The sequence below is a fragment of the Typopeltis vanoorti genome, chromosome 22 (assembly GCF_054136105.1).
Source record: "Typopeltis vanoorti isolate ZY-2024b chromosome 22, IOZ_Tvanoo_1.0, whole genome shotgun sequence".
NCBI lineage: Eukaryota > Metazoa > Arthropoda > Arachnida > Uropygi > Thelyphonidae > Typopeltis > Typopeltis vanoorti.
Window position 1 is genome coordinate 3,389,350 of NC_143570.1, and position 21,622 is coordinate 3,410,971.

General features: G+C 32.4%; 1 protein-coding gene across 1 annotated transcript in view; it reads left to right on the forward strand.

Annotated features, from left to right (window-relative positions):
- wkd (TBC1 domain family member whacked) overlaps positions 1–20,478 on the forward strand; it is a 147,437-nt gene extending 126,959 nt beyond the window's left edge. Inside the window, exons 9-10 of the mRNA XM_090411809.1 lie at positions 6,724–6,878; positions 18,860–20,478. Coding sequence (XP_090267935.1) covers positions 6,724–6,878; positions 18,860–19,000 — 296 coding nt within the window. The 3' untranslated portion in view covers positions 19,001–20,478. The remainder of the gene's footprint in view (positions 1–6,723; positions 6,879–18,859) is intronic.
- The last annotated feature ends 1,144 nt before the right edge of the window (positions 20,479–21,622 follow it).

The window sequence follows — 21,622 nt, forward strand, 5'->3', positions numbered from 1 at the left end:
CATTTCTGGTCGAATATCATCTACTCCAGCTGCCTTTCTGCATTTCAAGTTTTTCACAGCTTTTTTCTACCTCAAATATTGATGTGTACTCTTCTTTACATCTCTCTTGAAAATTTTCTAGTACGGTTCTGTCACTGCTTGGTTCATTTAATCTTTGTATCCATTTACTTCTTTTCTCCATTTCTATGCTTCAATAGCCACCATAACGTTTTGCCACTTTTCTGATATTTAATTTTCATACTTTTACGAAAGTCTTCCCATGACTTTTGTTTAGCTACTTTGACATGTAGCTTAGCTCTCTTGCATTTTTCTCTGTATTCTTTTAGGACAGCGGTTCTCAACTATGTGCCTGCAGAGCTATTTGCATGTGCCTACTGTCAATTATTAAATAAGGAAAATATAAAAGTACAATTGGAAAATATAAGTCTTCTCCTTTTATTAAGTCTTCAACTTTTATGTTATATTACAAAAATTTTGTAATTCGTCTGTCTTTGAGTGTAAGTATTACCAGTGCCAATTTTGTGCATATGTTTTATGTATTTAGTCTATTGGCAACCGTGCACATGAGGGATGTGTCATTACTTCATTGGTGTTGTCAGCACGCTTTGACCATACATTGTTTTCTCGTGTTTAAAAATTTTGCCCAAAAATGAGTAATCCAAATAAAAAAACAACGAACCTATAAATTCAACAATGATTGGGAAGAAGAATATTGTTTTATCCAGAGTAAAGAGAAATGTTTTTGTTTATTGTACAATGGTTTAATTTAGTTGTATAATAATTGTTGCATGTATATTTATCCTACTTTTATAGTTAATTAGTTTGTTAATTGTTATCATTTGATATGATAAGCAACTATAAATTTTCATAGAAAAAAATATTGGTATCCACCACTCTCTTCGCAATCTCAAATGTGCCCACAGCCACAACCAGGTTGGTGCTCTCCACTCTCTTCCCAATCTTGAATGTGCCTATGACCACAACCAGGTTGAGAACCCCTGTTTTAGGACATCTGCCAACTTATTTGCTAGGAACTTTTGGTATGCTGTCTTCTTTTCCAGGACTGATTGTTTAACTTCTTGTGTCCACCATGGCGTTCTTATTTTTCTCTTCTTGCAGATAACCTCACCACATACCTCCCTAGTTGAATCAATCACTGTCTTCAGAGTTTGCCATGTAAACTGAGACTCCACGGTTTGGTTCTTATTTTCGATTTGTTTAATTTTTTTTTTCAATAATGTTTGTATAGTCAAGTCAACAGTGACATAATAAATGAGGCTTTTCTTATTTCTTGTGTCTTCTCTCTTTGTCAACTTGTCCACATCTTCATGTTGAAACATGGTGTTAGTAATGACTAGTCTGTGTCCTGAGCAGTCCAGTGAATACTTATTATTATTAGTTTGCCATTTTCTTCAAATTTTCCCAAAAGGTTTCTATAGGTCTGATGGGATTAATTTCCTACTCTGCTGTTCAGATCTCCAACAAGGATCACTTTTGTCAGCTGTCTATTCTAATCACTCAAAAAAAATATTCCTCCACTTCTTCCTTAGAAGAACCTTCTTGGGACCATAGGCACAAATAAATTTCATTGTCCAGGCCCACATAACTCTATTAGAAACTGCCTTCCAATCAAGACATTTATCTTCATGTTTGGTGTTGAATGCTATCACTACTCCTTCCTTTCCTTGGTCATTATAGCCTGAAAATAACATCCTATACTTATTTAGTAAGATCTTGTCTGTTTTTGTCTTCGTCTCAGTAATGCCAATTATGTCATCATGTTGTATCATCATATTCATTTGTGGTTAAGCCAATAGAGTACAATTTGGTCAGCTAAGTCCCAAATTGCCAGCTCATCCTTGTTCAGTATGCAGTGAGGATTGGACATCAGGTCTGAAGCCCCAGTTTGTTCTCTGCACTGAAAAGCAATGTAGAGGTCTCCTTCTAATTATTTGGCTTTCTTGGTGTAACTCCATGGCTTAAACTTCGATGAATGTTGAAACCAATCTGGAAAGTGTTTTTGCATTATGGAATAATTAAAACAATTAATGTGAAGTAAACATTGTCTATATAGAAGTAGACCAGTTGTGAAGACACATTACATGCAATCCTTATTTGCTGATGATTGGGAAAAGGATTAAAGGAAGAATATAATTTCTTTTGAAACTTTTCAAACTGAAGATATCATTGATAAAGTCCGGTCATATAGTTCAAAATGCTCCCATCAAATAGTTGAAAAAGGAGACAAAATCATAAACTATTGGCCACGCCTTATAAAGTTTCTCTGAAGGAAATAGTCCTTTAGAGCAATGTTCATTAAACTATATTCCACTGAACACACTAGAGTTCTCTAGAGCATACAGATAATTTATTTATAACTTGTGTTAGATATTTTTTTAGAGGGAGAGAGGAATTCTACAGTTATATACAATTATATACCACCCAGAAGGATTTTTGCTTTACTTTAAGGGTAATGAGGCAATTAAAAACACTTTAAAAATTCTTGGTATGACTTACCAAGAATCTCCTATTCACTGTCGCTACCTCCAGTCTCGAGACCTCTGGTCTTGCTCCGGAGGTAGTGAGACTGGAGACCGGTCTCAACTTTCCTCATGTGCATTGTCAGTGTACCCATAATAGCATCATCTTCATTCCCATCCAGGGCATTAGAGATGTCAGTTTTTAAAAAAAAAAAAAAAAAAAAAAAAAACTTGGCAATTATTTCTGGCAAAATCATGTTCCAGGCTCTCAAAATCCAGTTGCACAACAATTCTAATGACGGTCTCTTAATTTTCCCTGCTGGAGTCAGGCCATAGCCACCAGCTGCCATCCACTCCATGTAGAATTTTTGTACCTGGTCCTTGAATGGTTTGTTGACCGATACATCCAAGGGTTGTAGACAAGGTGTAAGATTACCAGGAATAATGGCCACATTGCTCTTCACATCTGAAAGTTTTTTTACTATTTCTGCCATAATAGCATTCACTATCTATTTCTTGAAGTTTTAATTTTTTTTTTCATGTGCAAAACCTTTTAATTTATTTTTTCGTGAAGTAAAATCAGGGGTGCGAGATATATGTGAGGGCAAGTTATATTCTAGTAAATACAGTACAAGTAGCCTAGTTGTGAATATACTTTACTTGCAATCTTTGTTTACTTACACTCAGGCAAAGGATTAAACAAGAATATAATTCATTGTCAAGTTTATAACCAAGTGAAAAACTTTCCTTCATAAAGTGATCTATATAGATAAGAGATAGTGTGTACTGTTGTCTCACACCTGATTTTACCATCTTCCTTAAACTCTGACTCCTGACTTGTTGCAGCTTAGATATATAGACTATATTGCTATATATGTAATGTCTGTTTACTCTATACAACTGTAGTATTTTGAGCAGATTTTCTCTTGGCACCTTGTCATATGCCTTTTCAGATCTGGCAAACTTAAATGCAAATCCTTGTTATATTCTACAATTTGTTACATATTTACTTTAATGTTAAAATCATAATCTTGACAACCTCTGTTTGGCCTGAACTCAGCTTGCCAAATTTCCCCTTCCACAGTATTTCTTAGCCTCAAATATATGTATGTTAATCTTGCCTGGAATACCCAATAGGGAAATTCCAAATCCTCACCTTCAGTTTTATATCTCTTTTTTTTAATATCATTTTATAGGTGGGTACTATGAGAGTTCTACTCTAATCATCTGGAATCTGATCTTCAGACTGTGCTTTCTGAATTATACAGTGCATCACTGCACTGCAAGACTTATATCTCAATTTCTGGGTCAAATATATCATCTACTTCAGGCTTTTCTATATTTCATGTGTCTGATGGCTTTTCTATCTCAAGTATCAATATGTAATCCTGGTTGCATTCCTCTTGAATATTTTCTACCATTGTTCTGTTACTCCTTGGTTCATTTAAGTCTTTCAAAGTAATTATTCCAGACATTTAGATTATTTTTATCTTCAGTTTTTATCTCTTATTCCTTTTACAGTACTTTTCTCCATTTTTAAGCTTCTCAACTGCCTCAGAACAGTTTCATCACCTTAGTGCTATTTATCTTCTGTATTCTTACCAAAGTGTTTCTATGACTTTTAGCTATTTTTATGCACTGTTTTGCTTTCTTACATTTTTTTCTGTATTTTCTCTATAATCAGTACAACTGATTTACTTGCTAGTGATTTTTGATAGGCTTTCTTTTCCATGACCAATTCTTTAACTCTTTTTATTTTATATTTTATTTTTTCTTGAATATTTGTATATTTTGGTCTACAGTTCACTCTGAAGCTTCTCAGTTTTGATTCTTTTTTTTTTTTTTTTTTTTTGTACACGCTTTTCTTTTCAGTATGATTTTCAGTTTCTTCCTACTCAAAATTAAATATTGATCACTTCCTATTTCAAACTCTTTTTAATACTCTTGTGTTCTGAAGCAGCATGAAGATATTGCTATTAAATAACATAATCAATTAAATTCCTTATTTCTTGCATCTTCTTTCCATGTGAATATGGGCACATCTTCATGTTGGAACATGGTGAACATTAGTAATGACTAGTCCATGTCCTGAACAAAAATCCAGCACTCACTTATTACTATTATTGGTTTTGGTCTTTTCTCCAAATTTTTACTAAAAACATTTCTTTATGACTCATTTATTTTTCTGACAGAAGGACCATCTTTTTCTTTTTTAACACTTTGAGTCATATCGATGTAAATATGCATCGATCGCATGTGAAGCCTGAATCTCATTGATGTATCTTTACATCACTAAATTAAAAATTCTGAAAATAATAATATATACTTGAAATTTATTATCAGACTATACTGTAGTTAAATTTGAACCTTCAGCTTCATTATTCATGAGGGTGGTTGACTTTTATCAATAAAAAGGGGAATTTATATTAGTATATCATAATGTCTACCCATTGGCTGCATCACGTACGATCGCACATGTTTAGGTTTATATTACATCAGGCCGTCATAACTCTGGCTACTCCAGTCTAACATTATAAGGGATTCATGACTCTTCTTGTGGCCTGAGAGATCAATTTGAATTTCTCTGTCACCATGGACAGACCAGGACCCAGTGGTGCGCGAAGCAGGAGTGTGAAACTGTTCTTGAGTGAACACGAATTAGAACAAATGCTCGAGGAAATACTTGAATTAGATGATTGGGCAGACAGTGGTCCAGAACAAGAGGAAGCAGATCTCCCCACAAATGTGAGCTCCGAGTCAAGCGACAGTGATGCAGAACTTCGAATGAGGGGTGACCAAATTCAAGGCCATCCAGTGACTTGAAATGATGACCTTGCATGCAAGGTCATGGCATTTCAAAAACTGAATAGATTAATTCAGTAATTTACCACTCTTGACTTTTGTGGCCAACAGTGGATAATTATAATGATGTACACTCCTATGTAAAATGATATTTTCATTTTACATAATTTTAATAATAACACACAAATTTTATTTATAATTTTCATTATTTATGTAACATTTAAGCCATATTTTGATTGAATTTGTTGAATTTTGAACATTAAAGAAGTAAATATAAATAGAAACTAATAAAAAATTAACTTTATATTTTTTTCAAAAACGCTGATTTCTTGCAACCCGTTTCTGAAGCCCATACTACATGTATAGCTAAAATTTTTGTTCGAATAAATTGTCAAAGATTATTATTATTATTACGTAACACCTCCAGGGAGTCCAAAGATTCATCGAGAGAGGACACCTACTCTACAGCTCCATCTCCAACTGCAACTTCCTTCATCTACACCAACACCATCTACTGAATCTAAGATGCTAACTAAAAGACAAAATATAATTGTTTGGATATTCCATAGAAATACTACAGAGCAATTTTTTTAAATAGAGCTAAAAATGGTCAGGACACAAGGTTCTTTAAGTCCCAGTAGGTCTAAGACTCAAAGTGTAATGATTGGAGAGATTTCTCCACTTCTTAGTAGAGCCTTCTGTGAGACACCCTTGGCACAGATAAGTCTCATTGTCTTGTTTTCCATCACTCTACTTGAAACTGCCACCTGTTATTCAAAAAGTTTATCTTTGTGTTATAGCATTAAATCTGATAGCTACCCCTTCCTTTTCCTAATCAGTATTGGCAGCCTGTATGTAACATCTTGTATTTGTTATTTAAAAGAGTTCATCTGTTTCTGTCACTTTTGTTCCAGTAACACCAGTTATATTAGCATGATACTTCTCTAATTCTTCTGCTAGTTCTACTTCTTTTCCATTAATACTGTTACTTTTGATGGTACTTATCTTGAATTTTGCTGATATTGAGTTAGCATTTGCTATATGTAACAAATATTTAACTGATGTTTGTGGGGGGGAGGCATAAATTTTGAGTTACATAATTTATGTCTGCACTTGGAAATGTGTATGTGTAGAGTGAAATCAGTTAAGTATATGATTAATAATAAGATTTCTTTTTTAAAACATAGTTACTTCTTGAATAGACTTTCTTATGATAAAGTTGGAAATGAGGAGCTAAAAATGTGACTGCACAACTTGAAGGAAATTATTTGCAAGACTTACAGATGCAATTGCTTTCCTTTACAACAACTATCAAGTATATTTTAGAATACAATAAAAAAAAATGTTGAATGCACTTATCATGCTTAAGCTCTTATTTCTAAAACTGTATATGGCGGAAATAATATCTAAGACATGACTGACTATTTTTATATTTTCATAGGAGTTAAAGTATTATTTCGAGTGGCTCTGGTCATTTTGAAACATGTTCTAGGTAGGACAGATGTACAGAAAAAGTGTCCTACAATGTATGAAACGCTAGAGCAGCTGAGGGCCATCCCATTGGAAATTTTACAAGAAGATTTTCTTATAACCCAGGTATATATAAAGGTTCTCCTTTGAAAAGCTAGTGCTGTATAATCTTTTTTTTTTCCACATAGCTTATTCAGTATTTTGAATCTTGGTTTCTTTTAACTAGCAAAAGTATGAGAAATAAGTTTATAAATTAGATAATTTTAAAATAAATGAGATTTTTTTATTTATCATCAAAAATTTTAAGTAAAAATTCCTGCAAAGGTTTTCTCTGTTTCTTCTTTAAAATTTTTATGCTGATATTGGTGTTGCTCACAGTTTTAAAACTGCTGTAAACATAATTATAAAAATAATACTCCACTAATACTTTTAAAAGGGAGAAATGCTATATGAAATGTTTATTTTATCCTTGGGAAAATGAAGAGCATTTATGCATAAGTCAGTATGGAAGTCAAAGCTAAATAACTGGGAGGCGATTCCTAATAAAACTTATAGAAAATGCGAACTGATCATAGCTTCTGACCGGTGTCGCCTTCCTGTAGTATTCTTCACTAGTAGTTATCTTCTAGGATGTCAAATAAATGGGGATGGTCTGACTGTTTTGGTGACTGAAACTGTGTTATGATGATACATTATCAGATGTCATACTATCATATTTATAATAACAACTGTCTGATCGGCAGTGTTTTACAGTTAGATTTCAAATAGTCTCCCAATTGATGAGTTAGACTCAAACAACAAGGCAGCTTATCCTTTTGGAGCTTATAGCCTGGCAAGAATTTTAAGTTATGAATTATTTTGGAACATGGTGTTAGTAGTGACTAGTTTGTTTTCTGAATATATGGGTGGCATTTGCAGTTCTTCACTAATAGCTAAATTATAGTCATTGTTTGCATGCAGTTCTTTTCAGTTACTTTTTGAATGTTGATGTCTTCGTTTTTATTTCATGCTGATGATGCCTTACAAGATTATGATAAAATATTTGAGCATTTAAGTTAAACTAATCTTTTGTTTTATTGTGATTATATGCATTTTTTTTTTTGTGTGTGTGTGTGGAAGAAAAAACTACATTGATGTGTTTGTCTCCAATTCACAAAAAAGTTTGTGTTATGGTATATTGGTACCATAGCACATAGGATTTCTATTATTTTATTTTTAAATCATTTATTTATTTTTTGTAATAGTTATTTATTTATTTTTATATAACCCAGAAATCCTGCTCTGGAGACCAAACAGTAAACTTTTTCAAGCCACTTCATGTCTCTAATAAGCTTGGTAACGGAATTCCTTTGTTATGACAGGCACCAACATCCAATCCCATGTTAGGATTCAGACCTGCAGCATGTTGGATTGGAGAACAACTATACTAATAATGTCAACATTTGTTAGCTCAAGATAGAACTATCTACTTAACAAAAACAGATTTAAATGATATAAAGAACAACTAAAGTTCACCTGTGTGATGTTAGATTGAGAATTGTGATCTTTGTGGCAGTTCTTTATAATTACCATTTTTGGAATGAGAGCAGATAAGTCTACATGTCAACATTTTTTTGAAGCTATTCCATTAGTCCTTTGCAATTTCCAGACTATAAACTACAGACCTATAAGCCTACTCCCCACCATATATATAATGTCTTCACAAAAATTATAAATAATAGAATAAAATCTAAACTAGAAGGAATGCAATCCTGTGAACAAGCTGGATTTAGAAAGAATTACAACACTTTAGACCATATTCACACATTAAGACAGCTCGTTGAAAAATCAGTTGAATACAATAAACCCTTATATCTGGCCTATATAGACTATGAAAAAGCATTTGATTCAGTTAAAACATCTGCAACACTAAAAGCACTTGAAACCCAGGGAACTGAGAAACCATATATTGAAACACTAAAATGTATTTACAATAATGCAACTTCTATAATTAAATTATATAAAAACAGTGAATAGTTTCCAATACAAAAAGGCATCTGGCAAGGCTACACCATATCTCCCAAATAATTGGGAAACAAAAGGAATAAACATAAATGGAGAAAGGTTAAATCAGCTAAATCAAGCCTCCAAAGTAATTGGATTAAAAATAAATAATGATGAATAAATACATAAACCATAGAATTGTCAAAGTTGAAAACCATGAAATAGAACAAGTTATTTCATATGTTATCCTTTGAGGATTGTCAAAGAAAAGAGATTGAATGAAGAATTCACCTTGGATGGATGGCTTATGAGACATATTCAGAAGTGACATCCCTATGAGTCAAAAAAGGAAAACTCTCGACCAGTGCATACTTCCTGTCCTAACATATGGAGGAGAAACATGGACTTTAACAGAAGCATAAACAAAAAGCTGAGAACAACACAACATCGCATGGAGAGAAGTATGCTCAAAATAACATTAGGAGATAGGAAGACAAATACCTGGATAAGATCTCAAACAGGTATCATGGATATTGTAAAATACATTAAACAGGCTAAGTGGAGATGGGCTGGCCATATTGCCAGATGCAGTGATGGGAGATGGACTAGAAAAACAACAGAGTGGAGACCAATGGATGGAGCAAGACAAAGAGGAAGACTGAGAAGAAGGTGGAGGGATGAACTGGAACAAATTGCAGGAGTGAGATGGATGGGAGAGGCAGAAAACTGAGTGGTCTGGAAAATCATGAGGGAGACGTTCGTCCAGCAGTGGACAGAACCAAAAGGTTGAAGAAGTACAACTTGAACTGCTTTCAAGAACAGTCTCTCTATGATTTGAAATGTGATGTGTGCAAATACTTAAAACGAATTTAATTAAGATGATTAATTACAACTATTTTGATTCATATATTGTGGATTATCATCAGTGTAATATAGTTGAAAAATAAAAAAAAAATAAACCACAATGAAGGTATATGGAAAATGGAATCTCTCCTTATATGCTGTCATATAGGTAGTTCATTCTTCACATACTTTCATTGTTTAATTTTTTTAATTTTTAGCAGCATTATACTGATGATCATTCATGATATGCAAATTGAAATAATTGTAATATCTTCAATAATTTTTTCAACTATATCTATGTAACTTGTGCAAACAAAAATAAACAACTATATATAAGCACGCACAAAACTTGTACATGCATGCATGCACATAACACCCGCACACACAAAACTTGTGCATGCATGCACATAACGCATGCACACACAGTTATATAGTAAAACATATTAGAACAACAAGAAAGATTACATCCAGCTGAATTAATGTTTTCCTAGGCATGATATTCATGCTTTTGTTAATTTTGTTTTATTCATCTGGGAGGAGATTAGCAAAATGTATTTGAAACAAAGATGTCAGAAAACGAACTGGATGAAGACCTAAATTCAAAGAGGTTGATGCAGTTAGGAGTGCTCTGGAAGAAAGAAATATAAACGTTACCTTATTGGAGAGCTGAATTTTGTGATGAAATTTTAATTTTACTGACAGTTGTATACTTCTTACAGGTATGCCAGGAAAGGATATATTGGGTTGAGGTGAGAAGAAACCTGCATATTAATGTATTTTTGAAAAGCTTAAGGTTGTAGTTCTCAGGGAACAGCCTTCATCATCATTAGATGAGGAAGGCTGTTACAGAAAATAGAGATAGGTGGAATTAAAGAAGAAGGTTTGTAGTTTGATGACACAAGTTATTAGCTGCGACAGGTTTAAAAATAGACTTAGAGGAAAATGGCAAAATGAGGAATGTTCTAACAGTAGAACATTCATGGAAGCACCAAAAACACTGTGAGATATAGGATTCATGGTAGAAGTCATCAGGCTGATGAATTTTCCTCTTCAGGAAAACACTAAGAATGTTTAAGGAATTTATTGGAGTACTACTCCAAACTTGAGAACCACATTCTAAAATTTTTGATGGATTTGGGATTTGTATGGAATAAGCACAGTAGAAAAATGTACAGTGGAAAAAGGTGGAAGTAGAACATAGATTGGTTGTTTTCTTAGTAGGCTTCACCACCACACTCTGTTAAATGCTTGGAAACGTCAAGAGCATAGGTTTCATCCATTATTGTTTTATAGCAAAAGTGGTAAAATTTATTTATTTACGTAAAACATAGAATACAATTCATATTTATGAATTTAGGGACACAAAACACACGTGTGGAAAAGATTATTTTACTGATTAATAATAAAATAACTTGACGTTTCGACCCTTGTATTGAAGTCATCATCAGTATTGAAACTTACATACACTACAAACCTACATATTTGTAGGTTTCAATACCACCCTGTATTGAAACCTACATACACAGGCCAGTACATACACAAAACTTCTTATCACCACTCAACACAAACACTAGGGGTCATAAGCACCCTTAAACACAGAGCTCAAACCATTTGTTCAAATGAACAAATTCTTAACCATGAATATGAGACCATCAAACATACCTTTGTAAAAAATGGATACAGTATAAAAACCATTCACAAGATCCTCCACAAAGATACCACGAATAACAAAAGATTTCATGAATGCTATTGCTATACCATATGTTAGAGGCATTTCTGAAAAAATAGACACAACACTACACAAATACAACATGAAAACCACCTTTAAACCCTCGACAAAATTAAGACACCTACTCAGTTCTTCCAAGGATCCCCTGCCACACCTAGCCCACCCAGGGGTTTACAAAATAGATTGCACATGTAACATACCATACATAGGGGAAACAGGGCGAACCATCCCAATCAGAAAGGATGAACACAAATGCCACATAAAATACCTCTATTTTGGAAAAACCGGCCTTTCTGACCACGCACTCTAAACATACCACAGAATTGATTGGAAAGGTACCAAGTCTCCACACTGCACCAAAACCTGGTTCGAGCAGAAATTCAAGGAAGCACGTGAAATGCTCAAACATGATCCGAATCTGAATAAAAATGATGGTCTAACCATTCCAAGAATGTGGTGGACCCATCTGCAACCTTCATAGCAACCACGAAGAAAAATCTCAATACAAGAAGACTTGGTGAAGTGTTTTTTTTTTTCCTCCTGAACATTCATTAGCAACTTGTACTGTACAAATCCAGAAGAATCCTAATACGTGAGGACATTAGCAGAGTTTATTGTAGTTTTTTTTTTTATCACTAGAGGGCAGGCTAAGAAAAAAGGTTAGTTAACAACGTAAGTGTAATTTACCTGTATAGAGTGCAAGCATGTAGCTTGGTTCTTATACACATGTATCCTTCTGATGATGACCTCAATACAGGGGTCGAAACGTCAAGTTATTATTTTATTATTAATCAATAAAACAATCTTTTCAACACGTGTGTTTTGTGTCCCTAAATTCATAAATATGAATGCTGATCACCGTGTAACCTTAAAAGAAAGATATGAGAATATAACTTTTGGTATAAGTTACTTTGGTATCTCACTGCCTCAAAACGGCACTCTGCACATATATATTTATAGTTTTTTATTGTATTAACTCTTTTGAGAGTTTGTGAACCTATAGCAGGTCATTGCTTGTGTTGAAAAAATTATTAGTTCTGCTGATTAAACATTTCACAACTCTGAGCTGTTTTGAACTGTTTGCTTCTAACTAAATACTAGGCAAAAAAAAATCTTCTCATTAGTAATACAGTGTTGTATTTTTTTAAGTGAACTCTCTCAGTATGTAAAGTCATGAATATGAAATAAAGACCTAATTACCTGCTTAGTATTGTCACATATTAACTTACAATGTTAACCAGAAGGTTGAGTCTCTTAAAAATTCTATCAATAATTGGTTATCCACTAGAGTTATTTCTTTTTTGGGAAATTATTACACTTGCTGACATGTCATGCTATTTTGACTTAAACATAGTGATTATTCACTATCAGCTTCACTAGCATGTCAGACACTGATTTCAAAATAGACTTCAGAATTGAAGAAAACCAAATAAAGTGCATTAGGCACAACTAAAGGCAAATGTAACTAGAGATTCCAAGTTCACATAACTTGGAATCTCTAGCTTCAGATCAGTCGGAATGGAGAAAGGCAGTGTCTACAACACATCAGTGTTTTGAAATTATGTGGCATGCCATAGAAATTGAAAAGAGAAGAATAAGAAACGTGTCGGATCACAAAGGAAAATAGTTCTCACTCTCAGTACCTTTGTGGATCATGCTTGGCCTAAAAAAATGACCCAAGTCACTTTGTATTCACCAGTGGACACATTTTTGAAGACAAATCATACTCATTTATGAGTGACTGCCATTGATGATAATGATAGAGTTATATTTTTCATAAGTGAACTTTCAGATGGTATGTAAAAATCATTTTGAGGCACATCTGGAGAGATAGATACCATTACGACCAGATGATTTGTATTCAAACTATTCAAAATTTATCTGCTTTTTTTTTTTTTTTTTTTTTTTTTTTTTTTTTTTTTTTTTTGCAAAAGAACAGAGGAGATATGCAGTGTATTGTTTATAGTATAATGGGAGATGATTAAAGGACTTTGTACAGGAGCTCATATCTTCTCACTTGTACTAATGCTTTTGATTAAGGTTTCACTGGTCCTCCCATTGCATGCTTCCTGCTCTTCACCAATATGGCAGCAAACTCAATTAGATATAATGCCATTGCCATTAATATAAAAATCAGACCTCTCTTAAAAATCCCCCCCCCCCACACACACACCAGAAACAAATTAAAAACCTTATAAATTACATAAACATTTCCACATCCACTTCACCAACATTCATGGCAAATGCCAACCTGAATAATGTTCACCATCACCTACAGACATCTAAACCTGGTTTTGACTAAACCCCTGATTATTGCTATAACAACTATAGTTCATCTTAATTATGTCCAAACCACACTTGTTATTCCTTCTGCCATATCATACAGTTTGTTGTGCAGTCAGATATTCTTTGTCAGAGGATGACCAATCTTGAATCTACTATTTTTTTAACCTTCTGTGACTTAAGATTTCCTTGTTTCGTTACATATCATTCATCTGCCTGCCTTTCATACTCTGCCAATTATGAAACCATTCTGACCTCTTTTTGGCTTCTTATCCTTCAAGCTTGATTTCCTGCAGTCTTAACTATCCCAAGAGTAAAGTCATCTTCCATGAAGATGACTTTACTCTTGGGATAGTTAAGCAATTTGCTTTAGGTCAGCAGTGACATAAAGCAAATTGCTCATCTACCAATTAGAATACCTAACAATCCTCTCTGCTCTTTCAACAATATATATTTTTGTAACCAGTTCTTCTTCTTCCAGATATACTGTTGAGTTCATCTCTCTCCCCTCTTGCTAACTGAAATCACAATCTCATACAAGTTTGATCTCTAGTAGAATGCACCTCCTAAGCCATCCACAACTTCATATCTTTTGACACTGTAACAATGAATAAGTGGAAAGATCTTTCCACTTTATTTATTGTTGGTCAGATTATCTTTGATGATCATGCTACAGAAATTATCCATGTTGGATGTGGTGCCCTCATTCCTCCTCTTTGTTGAAAATTCTCCAGTATCCAAGCCATGATTTTCCAGGAAGCATGTCTGAACCGGGGGTGGGGGGATTGTAAGTGGTTTAAGACAAGGATTCCACTTCATTAACCACCTACATTGGTGCCCAGAACATTTCAGAAGAAACAGTCATTAACATGGCTATATCTGATTTTTAATGAGCTAAAGTTTGAAAACTTGCCTTCTATACCAATAGCAGTTGTCTTCTGGTCTCTTGCAAAACTAGTTGAGTACAAAATCTGTCTATAGCAATATTGCAACATCACTTAAGCCTCCTGGCACCATTTTTCTTCAAAATCATCTACAATCAGTGCTCTAAACCCTGATCATCATACCATCCTTTAGTGTGGCGATGACAATCTACACCTTCAATACTTCCAAAAGACAATTTTTTTAAAATTACAATCTTAGTTCTTTACTTTTGATAATGCTCAGGTCAACAGTCAAGACCAGATTTCTTTCCTTAAACTGACCTTATCCTTAGCCCATTGTACATATTCATCGTATGCCATCAGAACAACCTTGCATGCTTCTTAACTACACTTACTCAACTTCCGTTGATCCAAAGTTTCTATGTTTTCTAAGATCCTCTTACTAACTTTTGTGTTTTTATCATATTTTCTTTCCATCCATTTTTTAGACTTGGATGTTTTCATTCTGTTTTTGTATGCACAATTCCATATGCCAAGTATTTGTTATCCATTTGCCTATTTCTTTTGACTGTTACCATTTTTACAGTGTGAGACCATCCCCTTTCTTTGAGTTGGGTCCTCAGATTATCTAACCCTCAGTCCAACTGTTATAAAGTAAAGTAGGGGTACCTTTCATGGGTAAGATTCGCATACATAGAAAAAAAAAAAAAAAGACAACACACTATGGTTTGCTCTGAACTTCAAGTACACATGAAAATTATCATTATTTACCATATTCTCCTATTAAACATCTGAGAAAATTAAATAAATGGTACTTTTCAGTTATATTTAAAAAAAAAGACAAAGTACAATAGTGATGACATAGTAAAGTGAAGCTACAACTTCATTAGTGAAATAATTACCTATCATTGATCTGCTTGATGGGATGTCATTCCCTAGTTCGTTAGTGTTTGGTTTATTGAAGACCTGAACGAGCTTGAAATAGTTCCATGTTTGGTCTCAGGAGGGTTTCTGGACTGTACAAAATAGTTATAAATAAGATTAAGCAAGGAAAAAGAATTCTATTCTGAAGAAAAGCAGTCATAATGCCTTATAAATATGCAAAAAACATGCATGTTTAGAGAATTGACAATAAAATTATAAAAAATGAGAAATTATATTTTCAGTTAAAAATATATGAGTTGTATTTTGGAATTAAAGCATGAACAAGATAAAAATGTGAATTGTCATTATGTTGCAACATTTATGCAAGCTACCTTAGAGGATAACTGAAAGGTATCCCCTCCTTAGTGCCATTTGCTGTTTTGAAATGGTATAGCACAAACAAAAGGGATCATATTGTTGACAGTTATTTTTGTTTAAGATTATCTGTATTTTCAGTGTGTTATTCCAATTTGTTAGCCATAAGACCTTATTTCATAATGAAGAATTTCCAGTACAAGAAGCGTATTTTGAAGGAAGATCTGTAATGCACACCCAAAATGAATCTACTATTTTTGAAGAATTCTCAGATCTAGACATTAAACTGCCTTCATGAGCTGAGCCTCATTTAATTGTTCAGCTTGAGTTGAATGACTTAGAGAGATTTAAATGTACAATTTTAAATCTTAGCAAAACTGTAATTGTGAAATCTTTTCAAAAATATTATGCTTTTATTTTTATTTATATTATTTTTTTTGAGATACCACAGATTTTTTTTATCTTCTTGCTGATGGATTAAGTGTTGTCTTTTGATAGAGCATATATAAACCTGCATTTTTATTATCCCCACAATTAGAAAAATGGAGAAAATAATTATGTTTAAATGTAGTAATCATCATCAATTTCCTGATACGTACTCTCAAGGAGTTGTGCAGGATATTATAGTAGTGCGACATGAAAAATTTATTTCATTACAAACTTCCTATTGACAATTTATCCTCCAAATTAATCTGTTATCTCTCAAGAGATCTTGGTTTTTTGTTGGTCTTTTCCTGCCATCCTGGCAAAAAAACACTTGTTTTGCTAACCTTTTCTCTCCCATTCTGTTTAAGTGACCACACCATCTGAGACCAGCTCTGTTCACACATTCCTGAATGCTAACAATGTCGAGTTCTTTACTAATATCCTTATTTTTAATATGATACTGCCATTAGTTCACTCCTTTGATCTTTCTCAGAAATCTCATAACTGTGGTCCCCAATCTTTGATCAAGTGTTTTATTTCTAACCCAGCTCTTAGATCCATGCGTTAAAATTGATTTGAACACTTTTATATAGCTAGTTTAGTGTTTTGACTAATTTCCATATAAATTTATTTAGTCAACTTCATACCAGCTAATTTGCTAATTTTATTGTCTATTTCCAAATTTAATTTGCCATCTTCACTAAAAATTCTGCCTAAATAGTTGATATTTTTAACTTATTCTGTAAGTTCTTTATTGAGAATACAGCTGAAGCTTTCACTTTTCTGCCTATGTTCATTGTCTTTTTATTGCTGATTTTTCTTACCAGATTTATTACAGTAGTTATTTAATTTAGTCAGGGAATCATGCAGACTTAATTTATTTAGGAGTACATCATCTGCATAAAGTAAAGAATTGAGATAACATCTTCATTGATATCAGGTTTAATGCTGCTTTTTCATAATATGATCTATATATGGTATGGTGCACCAAAAAAAAAAAAAGTACTGAACTTCAACGCCTGTTTTTCCATAATATGTATGTCATAGATTATAGTTGTTTTTTGCTCCATACTGTAGATCAGGGTTTCTCAAACTTTTTTTTATGACGGAACACATCGCAAATCCTGAAATTTTCACCTTGGTTATTTTGTAATGTATTAATTAATAATTAATTGGTGATTTAGCTGATTTTTTATTATTAATTAATGATTAATTAAACATCAATTAAACCATCATTAAATTAATTTGTGCTGTGCTTTTCATTGGCAATATCCTATTCTGATCACCAAACATTTATATTATGAGTACTTACAAGTGAATGCAGACTTTTTCTCCTGTGTGCTGGTAGTTTTCCCCCTCCTTTTGTACATCCTGGAGATCTTTATAGGCTTGAGGTGGATGACTCGCTATCTGTTCCATCACAAACACCTTCAATAAGAGATTTCTTAATATCAAAATTAAACAAAGTGCCTTGTCTCTTATTCATATTAGAATTTAAATCTGTATTCCTATTACTTTTAAAAAATCACGGCACTCCGGTTTCAGAACAAGCACTTACACACTGCAATATGAACTTGCGAAGAAAGTATTCGGTATTAATAGATTTGAGAACCGGATACAGACCATCTTGATCTTCAATTTTAGTGGAAAATTTTTCTTTATATTTTCTTGTTGATTGATCACTGACGTTTACAACACAGATGTTATTTCGTTCGGTTTTGAGAACATAACGCCCATTGTTGTAATTGGCTTACAGACAATTTTTATGATTGGTCATAACGGTATTCTCTTTCCTGATTGTTGATAGATTTCGATGTGTGAAAATTAACGATAATTCATGAATATTTCCATGTTTAAAAATATGCCACTTGGTCACTGACATTTGTTACACAGATGTCATTTCCTTCAGTTTTGAGAACAGAGGGTATTCTACCCATTGTTATAATCCACTTGCTGGCAATTTTTATGACCCATCATAAACAGCGATATTCCCTTTCCCAAATGTTGAAAGGTTTCAATGTGTGAAAATTAACGATACACAGATGTTATTAGGCGTTCTGGGTCTGAGCTTTTCAACATATTCATGAATATTATTCTCCTCAGAATATTTCTACTATAAAATATTTATTCATGAAAAATGCTTAGAAAACTAAAATGACAAATTCCAGAACTTTTTGCGAAATACCTATTCACCTTCCACGGAATACAGTTTGAGAAACCCTGCTGTAGATAATAAATAACAGTGGAGATAATGTGCACCCATATCTCCCACCTGATTTAATATCAGGCCATCTTTCTGTATTCTAATTGATGACTTACAACTGAAATGTAGACTGATATATAAATTCAACCATATAACTGCAGCATTTTGAGCAGTTTTTCACTTTGCACCTTGTCATATGCTTTTTCTAGTTCTATAGAACTTATTGAATTCAGGAGAAATGTAATTTCAGTTGTTGGACAGGGTTATTGTCATGATATCATTTCTTGATGTATAAAACAAATACACTTTGTACAATACTCCTTTAATTTTGGAAGTCATATTTTTTTAGATATCTTTTAAAGTTGTTCAAATTTCTGTTTTCAGTTTGATGTTGAATATGAATTACAAACCTTTTGGTTTGTATTGTTAATTATATTGGTCTAAATTGTATTATATTTTTATACATCATAGATAATCATATTTTTTTAGATTATTATTCCCTTTTTTTTAATTTTAGTGCCTGCAGTTAAATATCACAGAGCATGACATGGAAAAAGAGCACCAAAAACAAGTATCTAAGCGTAGAGCACAACGAGAACAACAGATGATTCAAGAACAACAAAAGGATTCATCAAAGAAACATGGAAGAAAATCTTGATTGAAAAGTTCATGATTTGATGCTGAACTTTTGTCTGTATGCCAGTATTGTCAGCAGTATTGTTATAAGAGAATTTATTCTCTGTAATGTAGAATTTTAAAAATTTAGTTTTTTATATTGTTCTATTTTTGCACTCAATTCATAGAATTGCTGAATATGCAGCAGTTAATATAAGCAGAGTAAGCAGTTAATAAGAATACTGCAAAGTTATTTATATGAAAACTTTTTCATTGTAAAATATCAGTATTATATGGAAAGGAGAAAGGAAATATAGTTTTTCAAGCAAACCATTGTTAGGAAAAAGTGTATAAAGATGCGTTATTAAACAAATAGATTATTTGTACAAAGTTAACTCTTAATGGACCACTTCTTGTTGTTGCAGTTTTCACCCACGTATATTGGCTAGTGTGATGACACAATTCATTTATAACATTAAAAAAGATAATTCAAATTCTGCTGGAAAAAGAAATCCTTTTTTAAAGAAATTAATGTTTTGAAGGGAAAAAAAATCACCTTACATAAGTAAGTTACAGATAGCCTTCTGTTTTTTTATTTATGTTTTATTGAAATTATCAGTATGCCTCCTTTTTTTTTGATGAAACATGAATAGAGGTTGTAAACCTTTTTAGAAAGTTTCATTATTTCATTGATTTTAGTTTATTATTATCTTTACCATTAATTTTAATATTAATTTTTGAGATAAAAATAAATCTATTAAATTTTAAATAAGTCTTTCCTAGAATAAATTTGAGTGATATTAATCATTGAAATTTATTCTAGGAAATGAAACAGAATTCCTTATTTTCATCACTATTCCTTGAACATCTTTACTGTATTCAAATTAAGAATTGAGTTATTTTATGTATAATCAACAGGCTTCATTATATTCTTAAATATATTTTAAAGTTTGTAAATATATCTTTGATTAGAATTATAATCAAATTAATATAAACAGACAACAGGCCGATAACTTAATTTCTGAGGATGCTCTTTTTCCCCCCCTCTTTGGAAGCTAATGTCAGGTGAATGCTGCAACACTTCTCTTTCCTACCTTTGACCAGTTTGTACGCACATGTGAGTCAAGTGTACATTTGTTTTCATGTTATTTTGATGTTGTCTGTATTAAATTGATGCCTTAAAATCTTTTTAATTTTTGAAATGGAGAGGTCCAAATATTTTAGTGTACTGTTGCCATTTTTTTTAATTAGTCTTTTTTATTGGAACAGAAGATAAAAACATTTGCATGCTACTGATTGAAGAATTCAATATTTATTTGTTTGAAAAAGATTGATTTATTTGTTAACAAAAGAGCTTAATGTTAATCTTGAACTGTTATACTAGGTTTTGTCAGATTATCTTTTATATTTTCTGCAAATGAAATGAATCATGATACTGCCATAAGATAAACTATGTAATTAGTTTATGAAGGTATCAGTAACATCATGAAATAAATGACTCAATAAAAGTTGAGGTTTTTAATTAGTTGTTATATCAATTATATTAGTTGTTATAACAATTTCAATAATTCAGAAGTCTGAATTATTGAAATTGTGTGATCTGGACTTCAATTTCTGAAAAACATTAGTTATAATGGTAAGCATGCTATAAAACTTTATTTGACAATTTCTTGGAATAAGGAATACATCCTCTTTACATAACTACTTATTTCATAACACTGGGTTTTGACATCATAATGTACAGAATTCATCACGCTAGAATTAAACTTTTGATAGTTAATGTATATTCCTAATTAAATCACTATTTCTATTCTTACCCTTTTTTTATTATACATATATTTGGTGGAATGAAATGGGAACATATGAGTTGTTAGCTGTCACTTTGTCTATAAGCATGTCTTTCTCTCTTAAAGCCTCCCTGAGTTAGCCACTTTATTTTAAAATTCTGAAAACCTAAACCCTTTCAGTAAAGTGAAACTAAGCTGACTGCTTTTTTGTGTTACCATATTGTATACCAGAATTATTTAATTGGATGGGATGCTGGATGTAGCAATTTGGTGTTATTTGTATTATCAGAATTTATTATTTGAACTTACTGCTATGTGAAAATAGTATTTTTGTAGCTTTTAAGGATGGGGATACTACAGTAATCCCTACAATTGGGGATTACTGTAGTATCTTTACCACTGCAACCATGTGTTTATTTTGAGCATATAGTATGATAGTCACCTAGGGATGCACATTCTTTACTAACTGCTGAAATAATGTAATTTTCCCATTAGAAAAGTCAAAAACTCATCTTTTAGAGCATTACAAAAAAAAGGTTATTAAATTATTTTTCAGTTTGAAAAAGCAGTTATTTTGGTATTAAGTATTTTAAGTATCAAAAATGCATTTCAATGAAAGGAACTTCAAGTGTATAATTCTGTAAATAGTATACAGCCGCCTTCATTTTATATAGTCATCCTTTTTTTATATATATGAACTGATGTTACTATTATGCTTGCTTTATGTATTACAAGTTTTTTTGTGGGAGAGAGGGATCAGAAGCAAAAGGGAAAAAAAATGTCACTTCTGATGACTTCCACCTCCTTCCTTTGTTACTGCTCTATTTTTCTTTTCTAGAGTACAATATTAGCTTTTTACTGCTTTATCATTCCAGAAA